This window comes from Myotis nattereri (genome assembly GCF_964212035.1).
Source record: "Myotis nattereri genome assembly, chromosome: X".
NCBI lineage: Eukaryota > Metazoa > Chordata > Mammalia > Chiroptera > Vespertilionidae > Myotis > Myotis nattereri.
The window spans coordinates 119,248,334-119,270,805 of record NC_138078.1 but is presented as its reverse complement, the minus strand read 5'-3'; the positions used below and the strand labels follow the sequence as shown (position 1 = coordinate 119,270,805).

Sequence of the window (22,472 nt, the reverse complement as noted above, 5' to 3'; positions counted from 1 at the left end):
AGGGAGTGGCAGCTGCCAGATGAGGGGCTGGGTCTCTCTTGAGTGTGAGCAATACCACAAAAGGTGACAATGTTCATAGGGGTGGTGCTTCTGGATGGGTTAGGACAAAACAAGGGAAGAGAAAGGGACCTTGGAAGAGAGCAAATTAAAAATAAATACCCAGGGTGGGGTTGGTAGAGGGCTAATGATAGCTTTTTCCAAATAAGCAGCATCTCCTAGTTTAGGCCAATGGATTCTGAGTCTGGGGGAGGCAAGCACTAGAGTTTGGGCTGAAAAGGTCTATAAGCTACTAACAGTAACAGGGTAAGAAGGGCAATTTCCACAGGGTCACTCCGGCCTTTAAGAAGAATTAGTGAAATACAAAGCAAATCCCATATCTCTGAGCCATAGATAGGGGTGGGGGTGGGGGAAGAATCCCACCGCAAGCTTACCCAATACGGAACTGCTGTAAAAGTCCCAGGATACACCAGGATCACCCTCTGCGCGGCCCTGAAGATCCGAAAGGTGATCTGATAAAAGAAGGGAAGGCAGTGAGACAAGGAGGGTAGGCTGGTTAAAGAATCTGAAGCAAAGTACATACACATGGGCTTAGGAACATGGGAGAAGGGGAGGACCACAAGAGGGGCTGGGAGTGATGAGAGAGTGATGTGCTTCTGGCTGTCAATCACAGGTTGCAAGGCAGCAGCCAGGAGCCAAGTCTAGCCCACTGACCACCTGGGGGTTGTCCCAGTGTTTTAAACAAACAAAAATTAATAATAATAATTAACATCCATCATTTTAAAACTGAGAGCTTTCACTTAAAAAAAAATCCAGATTTCCAACTTCTCTTGAAAAAAATATTAGAAGATCTGGCAACACTGAATCCACATTCCTGCATGTCAACAGTTGGCTGGAAGGAGAGGCGACATGTGCTATTGTCCAATTCAACAGTCCCCACCCAGCCTGCTCTGCTCTCTTACAGGATCAGCCTGAAGGCATTTAGGTCTGGGATCCCTGCTTTAAATGGTGCAGGGCAATCACTCTGCAAGCAGAATCCTAGACCTATCCCAGGACTTTTAATTCCCTGCTGGTTACAATGTTTATTTATCCAAATCATTTTTTAAAATGTATTTTATTGATTTTTTACAGAGAGGAAGGGAGAGGGATAGAGAGTTAGAAACATCGATGAGAGAGAAACATCGCCAAATCATGATCTCCCCAATTCAAAGTAAGATAAGGAAGCACAATTCCTGTTTCATCTTTGAAAACCATCTAGGAGCCCTAACCAGTTTGTCGGCCTGTGGACTGAAGGGTTCCGGGTTCCATTCTGGTCAAGGGGTAAAGGGCACGTACCTCGGTTGCAGGCTGGATCCCCAGCCCTGGTCAGGGACCCGTGTGGGAGGCAACCAATTGATGTGTCTCTCTGACATCGATGTTTCTCTCTCTGTGTCTCTTTTCCTCCCTTCCACTCTCTAAAAATAAATGGAAAAATATCCTCAGGTGAGGGTTAACACAACAAAAAACATCTAGGAGATGGCCAAGTTTATCCTCACAAAAACCTTTCACATGGGTGTTCAAGCAAAAACTAACACTCAAATGCTCACAGCAGCTCTGTTCACAATAGCTCCAAAGTGGAAACAACCCAAATGTTATTCAGCTGATAAAGGGATAAGCAAATGTGGTATATCCATACAATGGAATATTATTCAGCCACAGGGAGGAATGAAGTGCTAATACATGCTCCAATTTAGATGAAATTTGAAAACACCATATTAAGTGAAATAAGCCGGACATAAAAAGGCCATATATTATATGGTTCCATGTATATGAAATATCCAGAACAGGCACATTTAGAGATACAGAAGCAGATTGGTGATTGGGAGGGAACAGGAAGTGACTGCCTAATGGGTACAGGGTTTCCTTTGGGGGTGATGAGAAAGTTCTGACACTCGATAGTGGTGATGTTTGTACAACATTGTGACTATACTTAATACCACTCAATTGTACACTTTAAAATTCTTAGAATAATAAATTGTGCTATAAGTACTTTACCACAGAAAAATTGTAACCACCTTTTGCTTGCTTGATCTGAGGACAGACGTCAGGTCACCACTTAGCCTCCTTGTTTCCTAGCTACGCTTCATCTAGTGGAACTGTTTCAATTTTCAGTCCCATGTGGACAAAAAGCAGGTCTTTAACAACAAATTCAATTGTGTCATCTGTGGGCACATGGCCCTGCGGTTACCAATATGCCACCTCGTGCAATTGGCAAGCTGACTTAGCTGTGTATGGTTGCCACCAGCCCTTAAGGGACACATGGGCAACAGGATGGGAGAGTCCACCGGGCACAGATGAAGTGAGAGTGCCCCCTGAAAATGAAATCCCAGGAGGAAGTGAGCAGGCAGCCACTCTTAAAGGAGCAGAGCTATTTTCCCATGATGGAAGGTCCTATCCACTCCAACATACCTTTATCTTCACACATCCTATCAGCAAAAATACCTCTTAGCTGTTGTGACCTAGTGAAAGGAGTCCGTTTTTAGCAGCGTTCTAGGAGATGAAGGGTTTCTTCCAGTAGGAAAAGGCAGCCAGAGAGAAGCTTTCAAAGTAATGGCTGAGCAGCCAAAATGGAAAACCTTTAGTCAAGTATATTAGATCTTTTGTTCATTCTATGAAAAAACTCTGAGGTCACGGCTGCCAGCTTATGTGCTCTTCTGTACCCTGTCACTTTAGAGTTGACAGTGGTTTCTTCCTAAAGCATTGGTCAGTCAGTCAGGTGTCTATTCTGTGCCTAGCCCTGTGCTAGGTGTGCTAGGAGATCCAGGGATGAGATCATAAAGATAGGGACCACATCTATCTTGTTCATCACTGTCTCCTTAGTACCTAAGCCCAGGTGCCTACATATAGTAAGAACATAATATATGGGAAAGAAAGGAAGGGAGCCCTAGCCAGTTTGGCTCAGTGGATAGAGCATCGACCTGTGGACTGAATGATTCCAGGTTCAATTCCAGTCAAGGGCATGTACCTCAGTTGCAGGCTCAATCCCCAACCCTGGCCAAGGTGTGTGCAGGAGGAAACCAATCCATGTGTCTCTCTCACATTGATATTTCTCTCTCTCTGTCTCTCCCCCTCCCTTTCACTCTCTCTAAAAAATCAATAGAAAAATATCCTCGGATGAGGATTAACCAAAATAACAAAAAAAGAGAGGGAGAAATTACCACAAGGCAAGACTACAGACTATAAAGTAATGTGCTTGCTTAACCAGCATGCGGAAACCTATATGTTCAAATGACTGCAGTCCCCACCAAGAGGTCACACGAGGACTCCATCAGAGCAGCCCTAGGTCACTACATTCCTAGGACTCCTCTTTGGAAACTGCCTTCAGAGCCCCCGGCACATTCCTCTAATTCTCCTAACAGCAAATCTTTGTCATTTGCAGGTGAATTTCCCTTTTTGAGATGGCCAAAGTTAACTGGCATGAGCAAAGATGCAAAAGTCCGAACAGGCCCATGAGTGGAACACAGGAAGAAACTACAAGGCTTGCTCGATGGTGCAGCTTCAAGTCACATTTCCTCACAGGTCTTCACATACAATCAGGATGGAGACTAACTTTCCTTTTCCTTGCCCCCTCCCATAACTTTCAGTCCTTTACTCTTATTCTTTCCTGAAAAATAACCCTCAGTCCAGCCCGGCTGACATGGCTCAGTGGTTGGGCGTCGACCTATGAGCCAGAAGGTTATGGTTCGATTCCTGGTCAGGGCACATGCCAGCGTTGCGGGCTCCATCCCCAGTGGGGGGCAAGCAGGAGGCAGCTGATTGATGCTGATATTTCTATATTTCTCTCCTTCTCCCTGCCTAAAAAATTGAGGATTAACCAAAATAATCCTCTCTCTCTAAAAAATAAATAAAAACATAGTTTAAAAAAAAATACCCTCAGTCCATCAATCCTGCTCCTAGGTATATAACAAAAAAGCTGAAAACTGGTACCCAAACAAATGCTTGTACCATGCACATTTACAGCAGCTCTAGTCACAATGGCCAAAAGGTGGACACAACTCAAATGTGAGTCAACTGATGCATGGGTAAAGAAAATGTGGTATATCCATACAATGGGATATTATTCAACCTTAAAAGAAATGAGGTACTGAAACATGCTACCACATAGATGGGCCTTCAAAACATGCTATTCCATGAAAGAAGTCAGACACAAAAGGCCCCATACTATACGATTCTGTTTATATGAAATGTCCAGAATGAGCAAATCCATAGAGACAGAAAGTAGATGAGTGGTTGCCAGAGGCTGGGAGAGAGGGAAATGAAAGCAACTGGTTAATGGGGCACGGGGTTTCATTTTGGGGGTGATGAAAATGTCTTGGAACGAAATAGAGGTAGTGGCTGTACAACATTGTGAATGCACTACATGTCACTGAATTGTTTACTTTTGAAGGTTAATTTTATGTGAATTTTGCCTCGATTAAAAAAAATTGTTTTAAGTACTCAGTTTGAGTGGTCACCATGGCAATCAGAGATTCTCTATTTCCCAGAGTCCCAACAGACCACTCCCCATCTCCTCCAACCAAGTTGCCAGCTGAGGGACATGAAAGGGGAGAAAAACAAAAAACAAGCGGTCTTCAACATGGGGTCATACAGCAGAGGTCTTTGGCAGGAAAAACAAAAACCTGTGATTCAGTGACCTCAAGTGGTAAATTGCTAACCCTTTCATCAGTGGAAGGAAAAGCAGTCCCGATACTTCCTCCAATGCCCCAAACCAAACGGCAACAACGCCCCCAGCTCCCACATTCTTTCCAACAAAGGAGGAAAAATGAACCTGTTTTCCCTTGGCTAGCTTGGATATTATTCTTCCCTTCAAAGGGTCAAAGGCAAATCAGTCACATGCCTGCCTGTCATTTGACCTGAGGAGGAGGTCTTCCAAAGGCCTTTGGAGGGAGGTTGGATGGCTTGGTACTCCAAGCCCCAGGATGTAAGAGAAAGGCTCACTATCTGACCTCTAGTACCCAACACTGTACCTGAAAACTAACAGGTGATCACTAAATGCGTGGATGAATAAACGCATGAAGGAGTGCCACTACATCCTTCATGAGCTCGGGAGAAATGGGCCTCATTTTAAGCCAACCCAATGCAGGAGATCCACATTTATAACCCAAATGAATACCAACCTGCTTTACAAAAGGATTCACTGCAGATACCCGTAAATAGTAATATTCCTTTGCGTATTTAAAAGAGGATCTGATTCCCAGACTCCTCCTGAACAAGGGCCTTGCACAAAGTGAGGGAAGCTCTACATAAGGCGCAACCCTGATACTCTCGCTTACCTTTCCGGCTGCGAGCCCTTTGCACCCTATTGGGATTCTCCTTCATTTTCTGCCCAGTGGGATCCCCACTAGGGGAGGAAGAAGACAACCTATGGAGAGTCTGATCAGGCAAATGCTTGGAGATGAAAAGCAAAAAGCTTTTAAAATACTTCAGCCAGACAGGAAGGGTAAAAGAAAAATCCAGAAGTCCACCCAAATGCATCCAGGTGTAGGGACAGGGAGGTGGGGGAATGGAGGGAACTGCCTCTCCAACCTCCAGCCTCATGGTGCTTCCTAGAGCCACTGAGCCACTCTACCCAGTGGCTTCTTGAGCTCTGAGAAAGAGGGATACGAGGACACAAAAAGAGAAATACTCACTTTAAGGAACCAAAAAAGCGCCTGATGATGGTTGCACAACATTGTAAATATACTAAGTGTGAAACAGTTGTTAGGTGAACTGTACCTGGATTTTTAAAAAAGACCCTGCATATTGCCCTCACATCCCCTCAAACAGCCTTTGGACCCAAGGCCCCCCCTCCTGGAATCCCACTGACTCTCAGTGCCTGCCTTCCTGGGGTGGCAGGCTAAGGTCCTGGTCTCCAGGCTTATTCACACTTTCTCCAATAGCCAGACAGAGATCTCCCTTTAATGCCACTTTTCCATTTGCATGGAAAAGATGTGGTTCAGTTTTAACATTCCTTTCAGCTCCTGGACCCCATTATGAAGCTACAGCTCCACCCCATAATGTTGAGAAACAATGTCAAGATTTGAATAAAGGTGCTCGGCCTGGACAAGCTACGAAGTGCAGGAATTAAGAAAAGTCTTCTCTTGCTTCTGCAACAGGGATTGGCACTCGAGTCAGTTTAAGGAGGCATCAAAAGGCTACCTATTTCTCATAGAAATGAGAAGAAGAGAGAGAAACGTATCTATTTCTAATTTCTTAACTACTTAAAATGGTTTCAACATTCAAACTCCGTTGGGATTTTAGAGAAAGGGTCAGAGAAGTAAAGAGTTCGTCTGCTGCCCTGCTGGTGTGGTTCAGTGGTTGAGCGTTGACCTATGAACCAGGAGGTCACAGTTTGATTCCCGGTCAGGGTACATGCCCAGGTTGCAGGCTTGATCCCCGGTGGGGGCGTGCAGGAGGCAGCTGATCATCATTCTCTCTCATCATTGATGTTTCTCTCTCTCCCTCTCCCTTCCACTCTGATATATATATATATATATATATATATATATATATATATATATATATATATATATATATTTATTTATTTATTTTAAGAGTTCGTCTGCTAACTCAGGTGATCAGAGATAGCTTTATGTGGACCCAGAAGGCCCCAAGACCCCCAGGAGCTCAGGAGGACAATCTCTAGACCACAGAGGCCCTGGATTAGAGCTGTTGATTAGAGACAGAGCTTCATGCAGTGCGTTTATCAAGTTGAGATGCTCTGGATGGTCACCTGTGCCAGCTTTTCCTGGGAATCGAGTGGTGTGCAGACACCTCCACATGTGTGCATATAAGAGAGTACATGTATGGTATGTGGGAGGAGACCACAGAGTGCTTGCCTCAAGCCCTGCACTCTGGGAATGGTTCAGCCAAGGGAATAGGAGTCATCATTGGCCCAGGACAAATGACTGAATGGGCATCACAAAGTGGCTCTGCCCCTTGATGAAAGGGGCCTAGGATGCCAGAGCTGGGGGAAAGGAAAAGAGAGTCCTTCCCTGGGCCAGGGAGAGGCTGGGTCTGGCTGTGAGGCCTGAGGCCTGTATTAGGTGATCAGTAACTGCTGGGTTTAGCTGACTTGACTGCAGACAGAATGGAGGCTGCCTGAGCAGAAGCCAAGGCCTCCCTCAGTGGCATTCCATTGTTCCCCTCCAGCTTTTATTAGCATCTAGGTGGCACTTCCCATCTAGTCTTCCTTTCATGAAGATCTTCAGTTCTGGTTCCTCCATCATCAGCTACCTAGTTAACCTTTGTTCAATAAACAAATGAGCCCTTGGTTGGGAGCCCAGAACTGCCTCTCTGGGGCATGTGTGGTATGGGGGCAGGGAGAGGTGGGGAGACTAACCAGGGAGTGACCTTGGGCAAACCCTTGGTCCTGTGGGCTTCCAATCCCAGAGGGGTTCTACCACAAACATCAACACCTCCAAGGAGGGTGAGTGATATAGCTCCGTCTGTCTGTCACTCAGGCAGTCTGAAGAAGTAACTGCTAGAGGGAGTGCCAAGCTGTGATGTTATTGAGGAGGCAGGGTTTCTTCCTTCAAAGGTCAAGATTCCCACTGAGCATGCCCGAGCTAGACTTCCCTCCTTATCTTCCTCCCGCTGCCCAACTCACTATAGCTATCTAACTGCAGACAAACAGCTGCCATCTGCTCATGAGAAAACGAACGCATGTTGGCTTGTGGCCCTTGCCATAGGCCTGAACACCAGACACTTTTTCACAGGGGTTAGGTGAGGATGAGAAAGGAATGGGGTGGGGGGGATGCAGAGGGAACAACTCAGTTACCACAGGCAAGGGCTGTGAGAAATAAAGTGCCAGGAGGGGTCCCAAGGGTTCTGCTCTGATCACCAACAGGAGAAAATGCAAAAACAGAAAACAAAACACTGTGTCACTTCTTTGCAACTGATATCCCATTCAAAGCAGAGGTCAATACATTTCCCCCCCCAATTAAATCTGTTAGTGGGGCTGCTGTCCCATAGGGAGGCCTGCCCTACATGCCTCGCTAGGAAATGGGTCCCCGCAGGCTAGCAGGGTCTTGAAGAGGATGCATTCAATGTGGACACTCACAGCACAAGGACAAGAGAAAGTGGGCCTTTGGGCTTTTTAAAGTATATAGAGATTTCTGAGACGCTTGAAAGAAAACCTGTGAAAAGGGCTGACGCCTCTCATGGGAGCTGTTTGAGATGGAGGGAGATGAAGACTCTCTCCTCAGGAATTCAGGACTCAGAAGCCAGCCTCAAGGATGCTGGCTTCAAGTCTGGGCTGTGCTTACCGCTGAGAAAGCGCTTCATGGTATCGCTGCTGGCCAGCTTCATGGCTGTCTGCCCCGAGTAGGTGGCCAGTGTGGGGTCGGCCCCATAGGACAGCAAGAGCCAGATGGTCTCCAGGTTGTCGTTGACTACTGCGTCATGAACTGGCCTGCAGAGGTGATACAGGGTGAGGACAATAGGGTCCAAGTGGGAACCTGGGTGTCTAGACCTCAGGCTGCCTTGTCAGGGAGAAGTAAAATGAGATGACCCCGGTACAATGTGGGTAAGACTTAGAGGAGAGGAACCACCTCTGGCCTGCACCTCCCACTACATCTCCCCACCTCCTCTCTCCCTGTGCTCTTCTCCTCCCTTCCATGTCTCTCTCTTATGTTCCCCCACATATTGAGACTGTCTCTATGGCACAATGAAGCTCCATTGGTACTACTGGGGTTGGAGAGAATGGACCCCGACTGAGGATAAACTTAAAGCAGATGCTTGGGGTTATGAACAGAAGGACCCGATGACTTCCCATGAGCAGGGATGAGCAGAACAGCTCCACAAGTGGTGGCCAAGCAGAGCCAGAGTCCTTTGACCCAAGTCCCCCCACTTGGTATGTGGCTCATGTTTCAATTTTGCCAGGAAGTAAGCTCTCTGATAGAGTAGAAGAGAATGGGTGCAATTTCTATAAGACACAGCAGGTGTCCTTTTAAAAAGGGTATAGAGATCAATCAAGAATCAAATCAGGCTCTAACTGATTTAGCTCAGTGGACAGAGTGTCAGCCTGCAGACTAAAGGGTCCCTGGCACGACTCTGATCAATGGCATATACCTGGGTTGTAGGCTCGATCCCTGGCCTTGGTGGGGGTTCATGTGGGAGGCAACCAATCAATGTGTCTCTCTCACATCGATATGTGTGTGTCTGTGTATCTCCCCCTCCTTCCACTCTCTCTAAAAATTAATGGAAAAATATTCTCAGGTGAGGATAAATAAATAAAATATAAGTGTAGCTATTAAAAAAAAATTAAATCTGTATGTTACCCTAGTGCCTGAAGCCTGAGACTCTGCCTGAGACAGGTGCATCACCAGGATGGTTTGAGGAAAGCCTGAGCAGTCTTCCTGGCAAAGATGCATCTGATGGGGTGATCCCTAGACAACCTCAGTCTCCCCCTGGTAAATGTTGTGGACTGGCCAGCTGGGAACACATCCATCTCTGCCCTAATCCGGTCCCCCCTGCAGTCTGCAGATCTCTTCCTAAAACCCCCCCTGACAAGGCCTCTGTGCAACTCGCAGCCTGGCAGCCTGGCATGCTGCAAAGGTCTAGACTGGAGCTGAGCTGGGGGAGGGTGGGAGTGACAGGGAGCGGGGGGGGGGGGGAGCGTGCCTGGTGCCATCCTGCGCACTGCAGTTCACATTGGCCCCATGTTTCAGCAGGATGTTCAGAATTTCGGTCCAGCCCCGGGAGCAGGCCTCATGCAGGGCTGTGTAGCCGGCGTTGTCGCGGTGATTCACATCCTCACTGTCTTTCTGGAGGCAGTAGAGAACAACGTCCTGTGGGGACAAGGATAGCTCCATGAGCAAAAAGTGGCCTAATTCTTGAAACCACCCCAGTTAGGTTCGAAGCTCTCCAAATGTCTGGGAGAGTCTCAGAGCCTGCCCTTTATTCTGGGGACCAACAGGCGAGTCTCAATATCTTTTGTCAAGAAAGTTAGCCCTGCCCTAACCAGTTTGGCTCAGTGGATAGAGCATCGGCCTGCAGATGCAAGGGTCCCAGGTTCGATTCCGGTCAAGGGCATGTACCTTGGTTGCAGGCACATCCCCAGTAGGAGGTGTGCAGGAGGCAGCTGATCAATGTTTCTCTCTCATTGATGTTTCTCTCTATCCCCTCTCCCTTCCTCTTTGTAAAAAGTCAATAAAATATATATTTTTTTAAAAAGTTAGCCCTGCCCTAGCCAGTTTGGCTTAGTAGATAGAGTGTCAGCTCATAGACTGAAGGGTCCTGGGTTCAATTCTGATCAAGGGCAGGTACCGCTGTTGCAGGCTCGATTCCCAGCCTTGGTCGGGGCATGTGCAGGAGGCAACTAATAGAAGTGTCTCTCTCACATTGATGTTTCTCTCTGTCTCTCCCCATCCCTTCCACTCTCTATAAAAGTCAATAGAAAAATATCCTCAAGTGAGGATTAACAGAAAAAGAAAAAAACAACAACAACAAAGTCAGCCCTGAGCGGCCATCACCAGGGCCTCAGCTCTGGACTGTTTCCTCACCAATGGGGAGGCATTTCTCATGACCAACAACACTCATCTGGGTGTGGGTTGTTGTGGTGAAAGCCTCAGAGAGGCTCACCTACCCACCCAGAGCCCATACCCTCAGGCCTCGACTCCCTGAGCACTGGTTCCCTAGTCTGGTGCTTTGCAAGGGCAATGAGACATGTGGTGACAAGCGTAGCCTCTGCTGGCAATTCGAGAGCAAGGAAGAAAGAATTGGTTTAAGTACTACCCGTGGGTGCTGGTTTTCATCATTTTAAGTACTATACGTGGATGCTTATCTCAGCCCTCCCCTAATCAAGACTGTTCCTTGCCCTAGTCGGTTTGGCTCAGTGGATAGAGTGTCAGCCTGCAGACTGAAGGGTCCCAGGTTTGATTCCGGTCAAGAGCACATACCTCAGTTGCAGGCTCAATCCCCGGCACCAGTCGGGGGACAACCAACCAATGTGTCTCTCTCACATTGATGTTTTTCTCTCTGTGTCTCCCCATCCCTTCCACTCTCTCTAAAAATCAATGGGGAAAATATCCTCCAGTAAGGATTAACAACAACAACAACAAAGACTGTTCTGAGTATAATCCAGTGTGGTCATTTGTCCAGGTAGTAATTATTAGCTTCCCTGGGCTGAGATGACAGGATCAGAAGCAGAACTCCAGGCCCAGAAGCACCTTAACTAGTCTGGGATAAAGCTGGTGAATAAGCTGAGTGGAAGGGAGAGGCAAGCCACCTTCTGAGGGAAGAGACCACAGCACTTACCAGGGGCCCATTATCAACCTTCCCAGGCCCTGGTGAAAATGGCCTGCTCAGCCATACTGATTGACAGCTAGCTCACAGGATGGCCGGTAGAGTAAGTGAACAAGTGTGCACATGAGCACGTGTGCCTGCATTGGGGATGCTGCCTCAGGGGTACTGCCTCCTGCTTGTGCCCCAGGGAACAAGAGGCCCCCGACTCTCCTAACCACTGCAGATGTTCGCCTCTCTCCCTGGCCTCAGACTACCCCTCTCTCCCTCCTGTGACAGGCTGCCCTACCGCTCTGGCCCTGTCCTGGTTAGTTTTCCTGCAGTTTCCTGTTTGCGGTTTGGCCCCAGGTTAAAGAAAATTAATCTTGAGGGCAAGGGTTGCTCATCGTTTTCTCTTTAGATCTGCCTTGGCAGTTCTCCAGGCCCCTACACTAGGTGCTCAAGAAAGATCGTAGCTTGCCAGTGAGACACTGGGAGTGCGATAGCCATTAAATGAGTTGGTTACAGCCTGGCCTGTGTAGCTCAGTGATTGAACATCAACCTATGAACCAGGAGGTCATGGATCGATTCCCAGTCAGGGTTTATGCCTGGGTTGCAAGCTCAGTCCCCAGTAGGGGGCATGAAGGAGGCAGCCAATCAATGATTCTCTCTCATGATTGATCTTTCTATCTTTCTCTCCCTCTCCCTTCCTCTCTGAAATCAATAAAAAGATATTTTATTTTATTTTTTTAAATATATTTTATTGATTTTTCCACAGAGAGGAAGGGAGAGGGATAGAGTTAGAAACATCAATGAGAGAGAAACATCGATCAGCTGCCTCCTGCACACCCCCTACTGGGGATGTGCCCACAACCAAGGTACATGTCCTTGACCGGAATCGAACCTGGGACCCTTCAGTCCGCAGGCTGACGCTCTATCCACTGAGCCAAACTGGTCAGGGCGATAGAAAGATATTTTAAAAGAGTTGGTTATAGGCATCAGAAACCTAAAAAAAGGGGGGACCTACTCTATGATCACTCCTCTTCCTCTGAGTGCGGGAGCCACTGCACAAGGTAATTCAAGAAAACATAACCCCCTCAAAACCATTTCTGGCCTAGAAATGTATTGCATAATATTGTGTTACCATTTCAGTTATGTTCATTCTAAGGTGCCATTCAAATAAGCTTGCATTCACAACAAGGAGGCCAGCCAGGTTCAAGCCCCAAACAAAGCGCTGCCCAGGCCACAGAAGAGCCAACGGGAGGGTTTCCTCCAGATGCTAGGGCAATTGTGTCCTGCAGCCGGATGCTCCTTACCTTATAGCCAAGACGTGCTGCCCGTTGCAGGAGGGTCTCGCCCGCGTTTTTGTTCACAATGAGCCGACGTGCCTCTGGGGGGATCTGCAGGGCTGCTGGGGGCTCTGAGGCCTCCTCTAGGCTGGCACTTCGGCACTTAGAGGGTGTGCACAGTTCCGTGGCTTTCACTGAGGTGGGGGTCTTGGGAGATCGTGTCTTCTGCTGGTTCCAACGTCCTTTGCCCTGGAAAGCAGCGATGTAGTCCTGGGTCAGCACAGGTTCCCATTCACTTCTACCCAGAGAGCAGATGCTAAGGGGGCTCAAATCCTCAACCACACAAACCAAGGAAGGACGAAGGGATTGGACATCAGAGATTGAGGGGACATCTCAGCTTCTCTCAAGCACTCTGCATGCCTTCTGTAACCTGTCCCAATCTCCATTCATAGAGGTTTGTATACATCATCCCTATGAGCCAGCGGTTCTCAACCTGTGGGTCACGACCCCTTTGGCGGTCGAACGACCCTTTCACAGGGGTCACCTAAGACCATCCTGCATATCAGATATTTACATTACAATTTGTAACAGTAGCAACATTACAGTTATGAAGTAGCAACGAAAATAATTTTATGGTTGGGTCACAACATGAGGAACTGTATTTAAAGGGCCAGAAGGTTGAGAACCACTGCTATAAGCAGAAGCAAACTCTGAGAGTAAAGATGAGCAGAGACAACTAACTTTGACTAAAGCCTTTGTGAAAGCCTTCACTCTTGTTGCAAAAACCTTCCCCCACATCTAACCTTCACCAGGCTTTCCCCATCTTCTACCATACCTGTCCCCAGGTCACACTCATGCCCACCTGGAGTGGTGGAAGGCCTCAGGCTTGGGATTCAGGCAATTCTGGGTTTGAATTCTGCCTCTGTCATCTACTAGCTGCAAAGCCCCAACTCTCTGACCCCCACTCTCTCCCCTGCAGGGTCTTTGAAATCATGAACAAGAGGCTCCAGAACTATGCACAGGGTGGGTGCTCACAAAACATTAGAGTCCTTTCTTTATGAATGACTCCCGTGTCTCCTTTTTCCTCCCATTTGAACTGGAATGTCTAGAGTAAGTTCCCATGCCTGTCCCACCATGGTGTATTGCATCTATGGAGACAAGTAACTTGTCTCCTTAATTCAGGGGTCTTCGTATTGAGAAGAACTGTGCTCCAGGAGCTGCATTCAAGGAACCAGACCCAAGAAGCCTCATCTGAACCTGGACCTCAGTTAGACTATGAGATTCTAAATTTGAAGCTGATGCCATGTTTAGTTGAGACTTTGAAGGTCCTTGGGAAAGGCCCATGCCAGGTGAGTGTGTCTGGCACGTGGGAGGGACATGAATCATTGGGAGGCAGAGGGCAGACTGTACCCTCATCAGGCTCCAAGACGGCCCCTGATGATCCCCACTTCCTGATATTCATGCTGTTGCATAGCCTCCTCCCACACTGGATAGGGCTAACCTTATGTAGCTAACAGGAGATTGCTCAGATGATGATATGTGACCTCCAAGGCTTGGTCGTAAAAGACAATGTGGCTTCTCCTTGCTCTCTTTTGGATCACTCGTTCTGGGAGGAAGCCATGGGCAAGTCTGGCCTCCCCTTCTAAGTTTTAAGCTCCTTGAAAGCAGGGTTTATACTGTCATCTTCTCTTTTGTTCCTTATAGTGTTTAACTCAGGGCTGGGCACGTAGTTGCAACAAATATTTGTTGACTTGAGCCATCTGCCAAGCCCTGGGCAGCCAGAAAAGTTGCCTAGAAAGACATGAAGCCAGGAAAGGAGGGCCAGGGCATTTGTTTCCCCTGGTAAATCCCAAGACAACATGAGCCGCTATCCATCCTCTTCCCAAAGGGGCAGAGAGATACAATCACTAGCAGGAAGGCACTAGTTCTGAGTAGAATGCTGCTCTGCTGCCAGGAGGACAGTGGTGTATAATGGCAGTACTGGAGGATGCTGGGTAAAGGGCCCAGGTTTTTGCTAAGCGAAGATAGGCGCCAAAGGGTAACTCTCTTTCTAGGGGCCAGAGTTCCCAGAGACAAGGAAGGCTGCCTTAGACGGGGAGGAACAAGAGTAAATGGGAGTCACCTCCCCCTCCCCCTTCCATCCTGGCTCAGATCCCCTGTGAGAAAAAGCCTATGGCCAATGCCCCAGCTTCAGTGTTGCAGGCGTGTCCCCCACAACCCCCTACCTTGTTTCCCACTACAAAGCCCCTTGCCATGGGGGCAACTGGAGTAGGTGGTGGTGAATGGGAGAGAAAGAAAGGTGTGAGGGAGAAAGTGAGGCCCCGTGACGGACAAAACCTCTCTGGGAGGAACATTTCAGTGGACACACCGCCAAGCAGAATAACCAGACAGAAGTATCAGCATGTGCTCCAGTATGTGAGGCAGCTGGTCACCTTTGTGTGGGACAAGGCCATCTCAATGTTGGAAGAGCTGGGAGAAGGGAGAGTGACTCCCACCTTTGCCAAAACTGCTCAGGGTTGCAGTGTTGCCCTCCCTGGCCTTCCCCTCCCCCAGTGACTCCTGGATAGAGGAGCAGCCATCCATTCACAGGGTGGAGGCATATGCAAAGAGCAGGATGGGTGGGGCTAGGGGTGGGGCTCCAGTAGGCAGCCTGGCCTGCCTCATGAACTAATTGTCATTTAGGACCCCAAAGTAACCTTGCACAAGTCCCTTAACTTCCAAGAGCCTCAGTTTCCTAATTATAAAGAAGATAGCAGCGCCTACCTCCAAGAGTCACTGTGAGAATTGAGAGCCATTGTGTGAATGGAGCACTCAGCACAGACCTGACTTTCCTGTCCTTCCCCCCAGAACTCCCACCCCTCAGCCCTCTGGGGGTTGCAGGGAATGGTCATTGCTCCCTTGCTACTCTGTACCTCTGACCCCTCATTGTTTTTGTTTTATTTTGTTTTTGTTAATCCTCACCCAAGGATATTTTTCCATTCATTTTTAAAGAGAGTAGAAGGGACGAGGAGAGACAGATAGAAACATCGATGTGAGAGAGACATGTGCAACTCAGGTAAGTGCCCTTGACCTGAATTGAGCCTGGGACTCTTCAGTCCGCAGATTAACACTCTACCCACTGAGCCAAACCAGCTAGGGCTGTCCCCTCATTCTTGCCTAGGCTAACGCTCAAGGATGTACACCAACTCAGAAAGCACTTTAGGATGATGAAAGCCTTTAACAGACATACTTCCTCCTTTGTTCCCCTAAACACCCTTGTGAGATGGAAGGAGTATCATCTCTTCTTTTTTAAATATATTTTTATTGATTTCAGAGAGGAAGGGAGAGGGAGAGAGAGAAACATCAATGATGAGAGAGAGTCATTGATCGGCTGCCTCCTGCACAGCCCATGGAGCCTGCAACCTGGGCATGTGCCCTTGACCGGAATCAAACTCAGGACTCTGCAGTCCGCAGGCCAATGCTCTATCCACTGAGCAAAACTGGCTAGGGCTCATCTCTATTTTTAAAGATAATAAATTACATTTGAGTACCTCATCTGAGCTGGAACCAGATTCCAGAATGGGGAAGAAGGGGGGGCAAACGAGCACCTAGTCTCCCACCTTTTGCCAGTGCCCCGCAGGGACCCCTGCTTGGGAGCTGGAAAGAGCAAGAAGAAGCACAACCACCATAAAAAGCCCAATATGCGCGTATTTTTGTTGTTGGCAATGATGAACACATATTACGAGTACACATTTGAACCCAAACTTTCACTTCTCTCAAATGTATAGCTCACCCATGATGAGAACTGTGATTTTTTCAAATTGTATAATGTGGAACCTAACAACTATGTCGTTAACATCAGACCCAAAAGAGATGTCAAGAGATGTCAATTTTAAACAGGGTTTCTAGAATGTTTGCCTGGCTACTGAATGATGAGTGCCCACTTACCTGCTCCTTTTGGACTGGATAGTGAGTGTGGGGATGGGTGGCTATAAAGGGACCCAAGTGGAATTCCTTCAGTCCCACTCTTTAGCAACCTTTGTCTCTAGACATTAACTACCTTGCTCCCATTTGCTACCTTGATTAACTCAGAAATCTCCCTGATTGATTTCCCAGTGAGTTAAGCGCAGACAAAAGCTTCTTGATTGGATGTTAACAAGCTATTCAGGCTGCCATATTCTTTAACTCTTCCTTAACTCAAAAGCGATCCAAGGCTTGTGGAGGAAAAGCCATCATGAGCCAAACCCTATACTTTGCAAATGCTTATAGTCAGCTCTAACTTCAAATCCTCCCCTGAATGCTTCTAGAACTAGTTTAAAATACTTTAATAAATATAGGTTAATGTGATCCATTCACTCATTCACTCACTCACTGTCTCACTCAGAGAACTGTTGACAGAGTTGCCTCTGGAAAGCCTGCAACCCTAGCCTACTCCCCTCTCCCACAACTCCCCGTAGCTAGCAACATACCTTTGCCTCTTCTGAGACGTTCACCATGTGCTTGGTCTTGCACTTTCGTTTTCCTGATGGCTTTTCTGAATTTTCAAGGCAGGTTGGCTCCTCCAGGTTATTTGGGAGAAAACCATTTGGTGAATCCGAGATCCCTTGGGCTTTGTTGGGCAAGAGAAGGTTCCTGTTCCTGAGGTGGTGCTCCGAACTTTGGGACGAAGTCTTCTGCTTACGGGCCTTTAAATCTGAAGGCACGAAAGAGGAAAGAAGGAATGTCAGGGAAATAGAACACAGAAAATCAAGCCTTCCTCCAACATGAATCAGAGGAATTTGGAGGTGAGACTCTCAGTACAAACTTGTGTAATTATCTACCTGTATTGGTGCTGACAATTCCACGAACTACTTCACAAATGGACACTCTATTTCAATGTCAGTCCCTCCTCTACAAGCAGGTGACAACTCCCAGCACTGCCAGGAGGGGGAGACTCATGTGTCTGTCCCCAAAATGAGGGTCATTTTTAAAAGATTTCCCCAAAGCCCAAAGCAAGTCAGAACTTCCTTTTCAGCTTTCTCCCTATCCCCCTTGCCTCTTTCTCCATTCCAATAGGAAAACAAATTTAGAAGCTCTGCTGAAGTGAAGTATGAAGCATACTAGAGTGGGGAGTAAATGGTGGGAGACTTCCTTCATAGCCTCAACTCTACCCACCTGATTGCCCTGTTGGTCACTCTCTGAGGACAGAAAGATCAAAGCCACAGAAACTCCCTAAAACCAGAAAGTGCCATTGGGACTCAACCGGTGGACAATCACAGAAACATGCTGCCCCCTGAGGTGGAAATCAAGTTACTGGAACAGACTGGGTAACATCTCTAATTCTACCCACAGCTCACTGAACAAAGCACTTCCTAATTTCTTACAACTGGTTCCAACTCCAGAGCAGAGATCCCTGATTGGCACTGGGAACCCCATTACCAAGAGTCTCATCACCCAGGTCAGTCCTAAACCTCACATGTAGAAGGGATAGACGGGGTTTACCCTTATCTCTTAGCTATTATTAGTGTTACATGGCTTGGTCACGCCACTAGCTGTGTGACTGGCTGGAGACAAGTCATAACCTCCCCAAACCTCATTTCTATGCATGTAAAATGAGGAGAATATAATCCACATCATAGGACTAATATAAGAATCAAATGAGGTAACAAATGCAAAACCCCTTTACAAAGTGTTAGAAAGAGTAAGGCATCATTATCATATTATTTAAGTGTAAGCTCTTTACATAGGGCCATGCCCATGTGTTATTGCCCCCATAAGCCTGACCACCATGCCTACCTAGTACATGGCACAAGATCAGCATGCCTGTCAAATGTATAGCTGCAGCCTTGGTTTCTCCAATTTGTAAAATGAGGGGGTTGCCAAGATCCAAGAGTTCTCAACTCGCCTCCCTGGACCTGGCCACGTGCTCTCACATGTGGCATCACCAAGGGCAGACCAGATGTGGGAGCCATCATTACAGTATGAGGAATTGACTGTAGGTTATGCAAAGCTTTTAGAAGGCCAGAAGTCACACTACCACTTTCTCCTAACTAGTCCCAACCCACTAGTGCAGTGGTTCTCAACCTTCTGGCCCTTTAAATACAGTTCCTCATGTTGTGACCCAACCATAAAATTATTTTCGTTGCTACTTCATAACTGTAATGTTGCTACTGTTATGAATTGTAATGTAAATATCTGATATGCAGGATGGTCTTAGGCGACCCCTGTGAAAGGGTCGTTCGACCGCCAAAGGGGTCGCGACCCACAGGTTGAGAACTGCTGCACTAGTGGGTCCCCAAACTCGTCCAAGAACTGCTGTACTAGATGGGTTGTAATGGCACTTCCGATCAAAATATTCTAAACCAGGGATTTTAACGCAACAAGTTTGAGCTGAGGCAAAAAGAGGAAGGGACAGAACGTGCCTTGTGAGGACCTCAGAAAACATGGGGTAGCCATATTACAGCATTCAAGGCCACAAAAAGGCAGCAGCCCCTACCCCGTTACCTAGACCAGGGCAGGCTCTGGAATTTATACAGTTGTGGTGGAGCGAGGGCTTCCTGGTAACACAGAAAGGAACGGAGAGTGGAGGTAGTGGGTGTGGGAGTTGGAGTAGCTCTTCCTCTCCCTTCTGTTGGTGAAGAAGGGAATAACACAAGCCCAGAACCAAAGAAAAGGTCATGAAGCTCTGACGGGAGTCAGGTAACCTGTCTAGTTTGGACTCTGCCTGACTCTCTGATGTCCACCTGAAAGGTGGGTAGTAGTAATAGGAGGGATCAGAGTTTTTTGAGAAGAGAGATGTTTGCCAAGAAATTCCTTCATGAAGGTCACTACCAGATCTGGAGGAAGGTGACCAGGCCATATACCAAAGCCAACTTCCTCAACTGAAAACGCTTAGACACACACATGGAGGGAGAATGACCTAGTTTCCAACAACTGGAGCTGCCCCCAAGTCAAATAGGAGGCCTTGCTAAGCAGTGTTCTCCATGCTCCTGGAGCTGTTTAAGGAAAGGCTACCTGCCAAGAGTGCTGTGGAGATCTCTGTATTGAATGGAAAACTGGACCAGGCAACCTTGAAGGATCTTCTGGTTTCAAAAGCCCATAAATTCAATAAGAAGTTTCCAAGTTTCTAGGGAACTAGCCCTCATTAGAGAAGACTGGTGCTACCAAAGCTCCTCTTCCTCCGAACACAAGTGGCTGAGGCCAACAGCTTGATAACTCATTCCTGACCAATCCATTATGGCTCTGACAGAAAAAAGGGAAAACTATCCCTGCTGTCTCACATAGTTGATGAAAATTAGCTCAATTACTCTCATTAGTGTAGGGATCGGTATCATATATGTCTCTATTTAAACAGAGCTGGAAATGAAGTTTAGCCTTCTTTGCATTATAACAAGCCCAGTATCTACTACCGGCTGAGTGTGCGGTTATTCAGTTTTTGCTAATCAGGAAACTGCAGATATTTGCCAGCAGCTCAGGATGAATACATCACAGGAGACAACCAATTGTTGCTTCAAGGGCAGAGGTCAGAGAAAGAGAGTGAGTGAGAGATAGAGGTGTTATTTTTGAGCCCAGAGATGTGTGTTTTGCTCATCTAGAAATCCATTATAGGAATGCTCCTGAACATTACTTAGTGAAACATACTGATATTAGCTAGGTGACAGGCTGTGCCTTCGTGATTACATATTATAGCATCTGACATGGCCAAAGAAAACCTGCTTTTCTCCTTGGGTCCAACTCGGGTCCAACAAAATAATGCCACCTCGGTCACCTCAAAGCTTCACCCTGCCTCTTTTCTTGTTTTGTTTTATTAATCCTCACCCAAGGATATTTTTTTTTTTGATTTGTAGAGAGAGTGGAAGGGAGGGGGAGAGACAGAAACATCAATGTGAGAGAAATACATTTTTTAGTTGCTTCTTACATACACCTGGACGAGGGCTGCGGATTGAACCTGCAACCAAGCTAAGTGCCCTTGACCGGAATCAAACCCACGACCTTTCAGTCTATGGACCGATGTTCTAACCACTGAGCAACTGACTATGGCTTCACGCTGCCTCTTAATAGCCTTTGTGGCTTTAAGGGAGAAAGCAAAGTTATGCCTATTTCTACTTTAAGTTATTCTGTTGAGTTGAGAAAACCATTGTACTTTATTTTAGTTTAGGAGCTGGAGACATCCCAGAAAAGCCAATTAATGCCTTCCTCCTTCCTGAACCCAAGTTTCTAGGTGAGAGAGCCCAGCCTCCCAAAAAACCCAAGTCCCTCAAGCCAACCAGAGAATTCCCTGGTATTGAGTTGTACCATGCCAGGATGTCACTGTGGCCTTGACCATAGATTCAGACTTTTATAACAAATTGAAGAGTTTGGGCCTATGTATCCTCAGCTCACCTGTAGATTAGTCCAAACTCATTCAATTTCAACCCCAAGCCAAAACCTATGACTAGTGTTAAATGACCCCCTCTGGTCCGGCCAGTGTGGTTCAGTGGTTGACCATCGACCTATGCACCAGGAAATAATGGTTCAACTCAGGGCACATGCCCAGGTTGCAGGCTTGATCCCCAGTAGGGGGCATGCAAGAAACAGCCAATCAATGATTCTCTCTCATCACTGATGTTTCTATCTCTCTCTCCCTCTCCCTTCCCCCCTAAAATCAATAAATATATATTTTTAAAAAATGACCCCCTCACTCGGCCAGCATGGCTCAGTGGTTGAGCAACAATCTGTGAACCAAGAGGTCACAGTTCAAGTCCTGGTCAGGGCACATGCCCAGTTGCAGGTTTGATCCCCAGTGGGCGGCATGCAGGAGGCAGCTGATTGATGGTTCTCTCTCATCATTGTTTCTATCTCTCTCTCCCTTTCCCTTCCTCTCTGAAACCAATAAAAAATATATATATATATTTTTTAAAAAATGACCCCTCTGGCAGCTGAGGCTCATAGCACCAGGTTTCTATGGGTGCAGAGGTCTTTGGCAGGTATAGAAAAGGCAGAGGGCGCCCAGAAGCTAAAGTCATTGTGGCTTGGGTGACAGCAGCTCACTGGGGCAGCACCCCCTGGCCAGCCTTACCAGCTCTCCCTTTCCGCCGCTGTTCTTCTTCTTGCTCGGTCAAGTACTCCCCAGTCTGATATTTTCGGTTCTTCTGTCGTCTCCGTTTCTTCCTCTTCACCAGACCCTCCTCCTCATCTTCCTCCTCCTCCTCATTGGTGTCCCACATTTGCCGGGCAGCCTCTGTCCTCCAGGGCATTTCTCGGGCTCTCCACAGGTGCCTACGGCCCTGGCTCAGCAGAGTCTTATCCTGGGCGTGGTGGCTGCGATACTGGGTGTCCCGTTGGGTCTTTCTCACCTTCCGACGCTTAGCTGGGATGGGGGTCACCTCCTCTTCCTCCTCTGTGGGGAAGACTTCCTGGCTTCCCATGTCACTGTCTGCCATTCCAGCAAAGGAGCTACAGATGCTTCCTGTAGACAGGACATACAGAAGGTGGTCAGGTATCTCTTCAAAGGACAAAGCATGGTGTTGAAGCAAGTGTCCTGCATTAGAAATCTGAATGTCTGGGTTCAAGTTCAGGCTCTGGCAGTTATTAGCTGTATGCTGTAGGAAGGTTCCTTCACTTCTGTTTCCTCATCTATGAAACGGGGATACTGTTCTCTGCCTTAAAGATCTTACAGGACTGTTTGGAGGCTCAAAGGAGATGATTTGCCCATAAGCGCTTTACAGAGTCTAATATATCACACAGCTATTGAGTATCCAAACCACACACCCTTCCTCATCCATGTTGCCACTTTATTTTATTCCACAAACTCTTACTTAGTGCTTACAAGGTGCCAAGCATTTTGTGAGGAGCAGGAGAGGGCCACAGGTCCTTGCCCCTTGGGAAATTAGGATTTAGAAGAGAGTGAGGGAGGGCAGACTGGCATGGGGTCCCCCGCCCCTGCTTACTATGTGACCACCAATCTCACTGATAGAGCCACCCTAAAGAAGCAGATCTGGGTCTTCA

The 22,472-nt window shown here is 47.3% G+C and overlaps 1 protein-coding gene across 2 annotated transcripts in view; it reads right to left on the bottom strand.

Annotated features, from left to right (window-relative positions):
* The window catches only part of BCORL1 (BCL6 corepressor like 1), a gene marked incomplete at its 5' end in the record, with an annotated part of 46,383 nt that overhangs the window by 7,910 nt on the left and 16,001 nt on the right, over positions 1–22,472 (bottom strand). Inside the window, 6 exons of one of the 2 annotated variants that reach the window (XM_081081145.1) lie at positions 432–509; positions 8,283–8,428; positions 9,640–9,806; positions 12,555–12,776; positions 16,976–17,199; positions 21,544–21,933. In XM_081081145.1, the coding sequence (XP_080937271.1) occupies positions 432–509; positions 8,283–8,428; positions 9,640–9,806; positions 12,555–12,776; positions 16,976–17,199; positions 21,544–21,933 (1,227 nt within the window). The remainder of the gene's footprint in view (positions 1–431; positions 510–8,282; positions 8,429–9,639; positions 9,807–12,554; positions 12,777–16,975; positions 17,200–21,543; positions 21,934–22,472) is intronic. The other variant, XM_081081146.1, reaches the window with a different exon arrangement.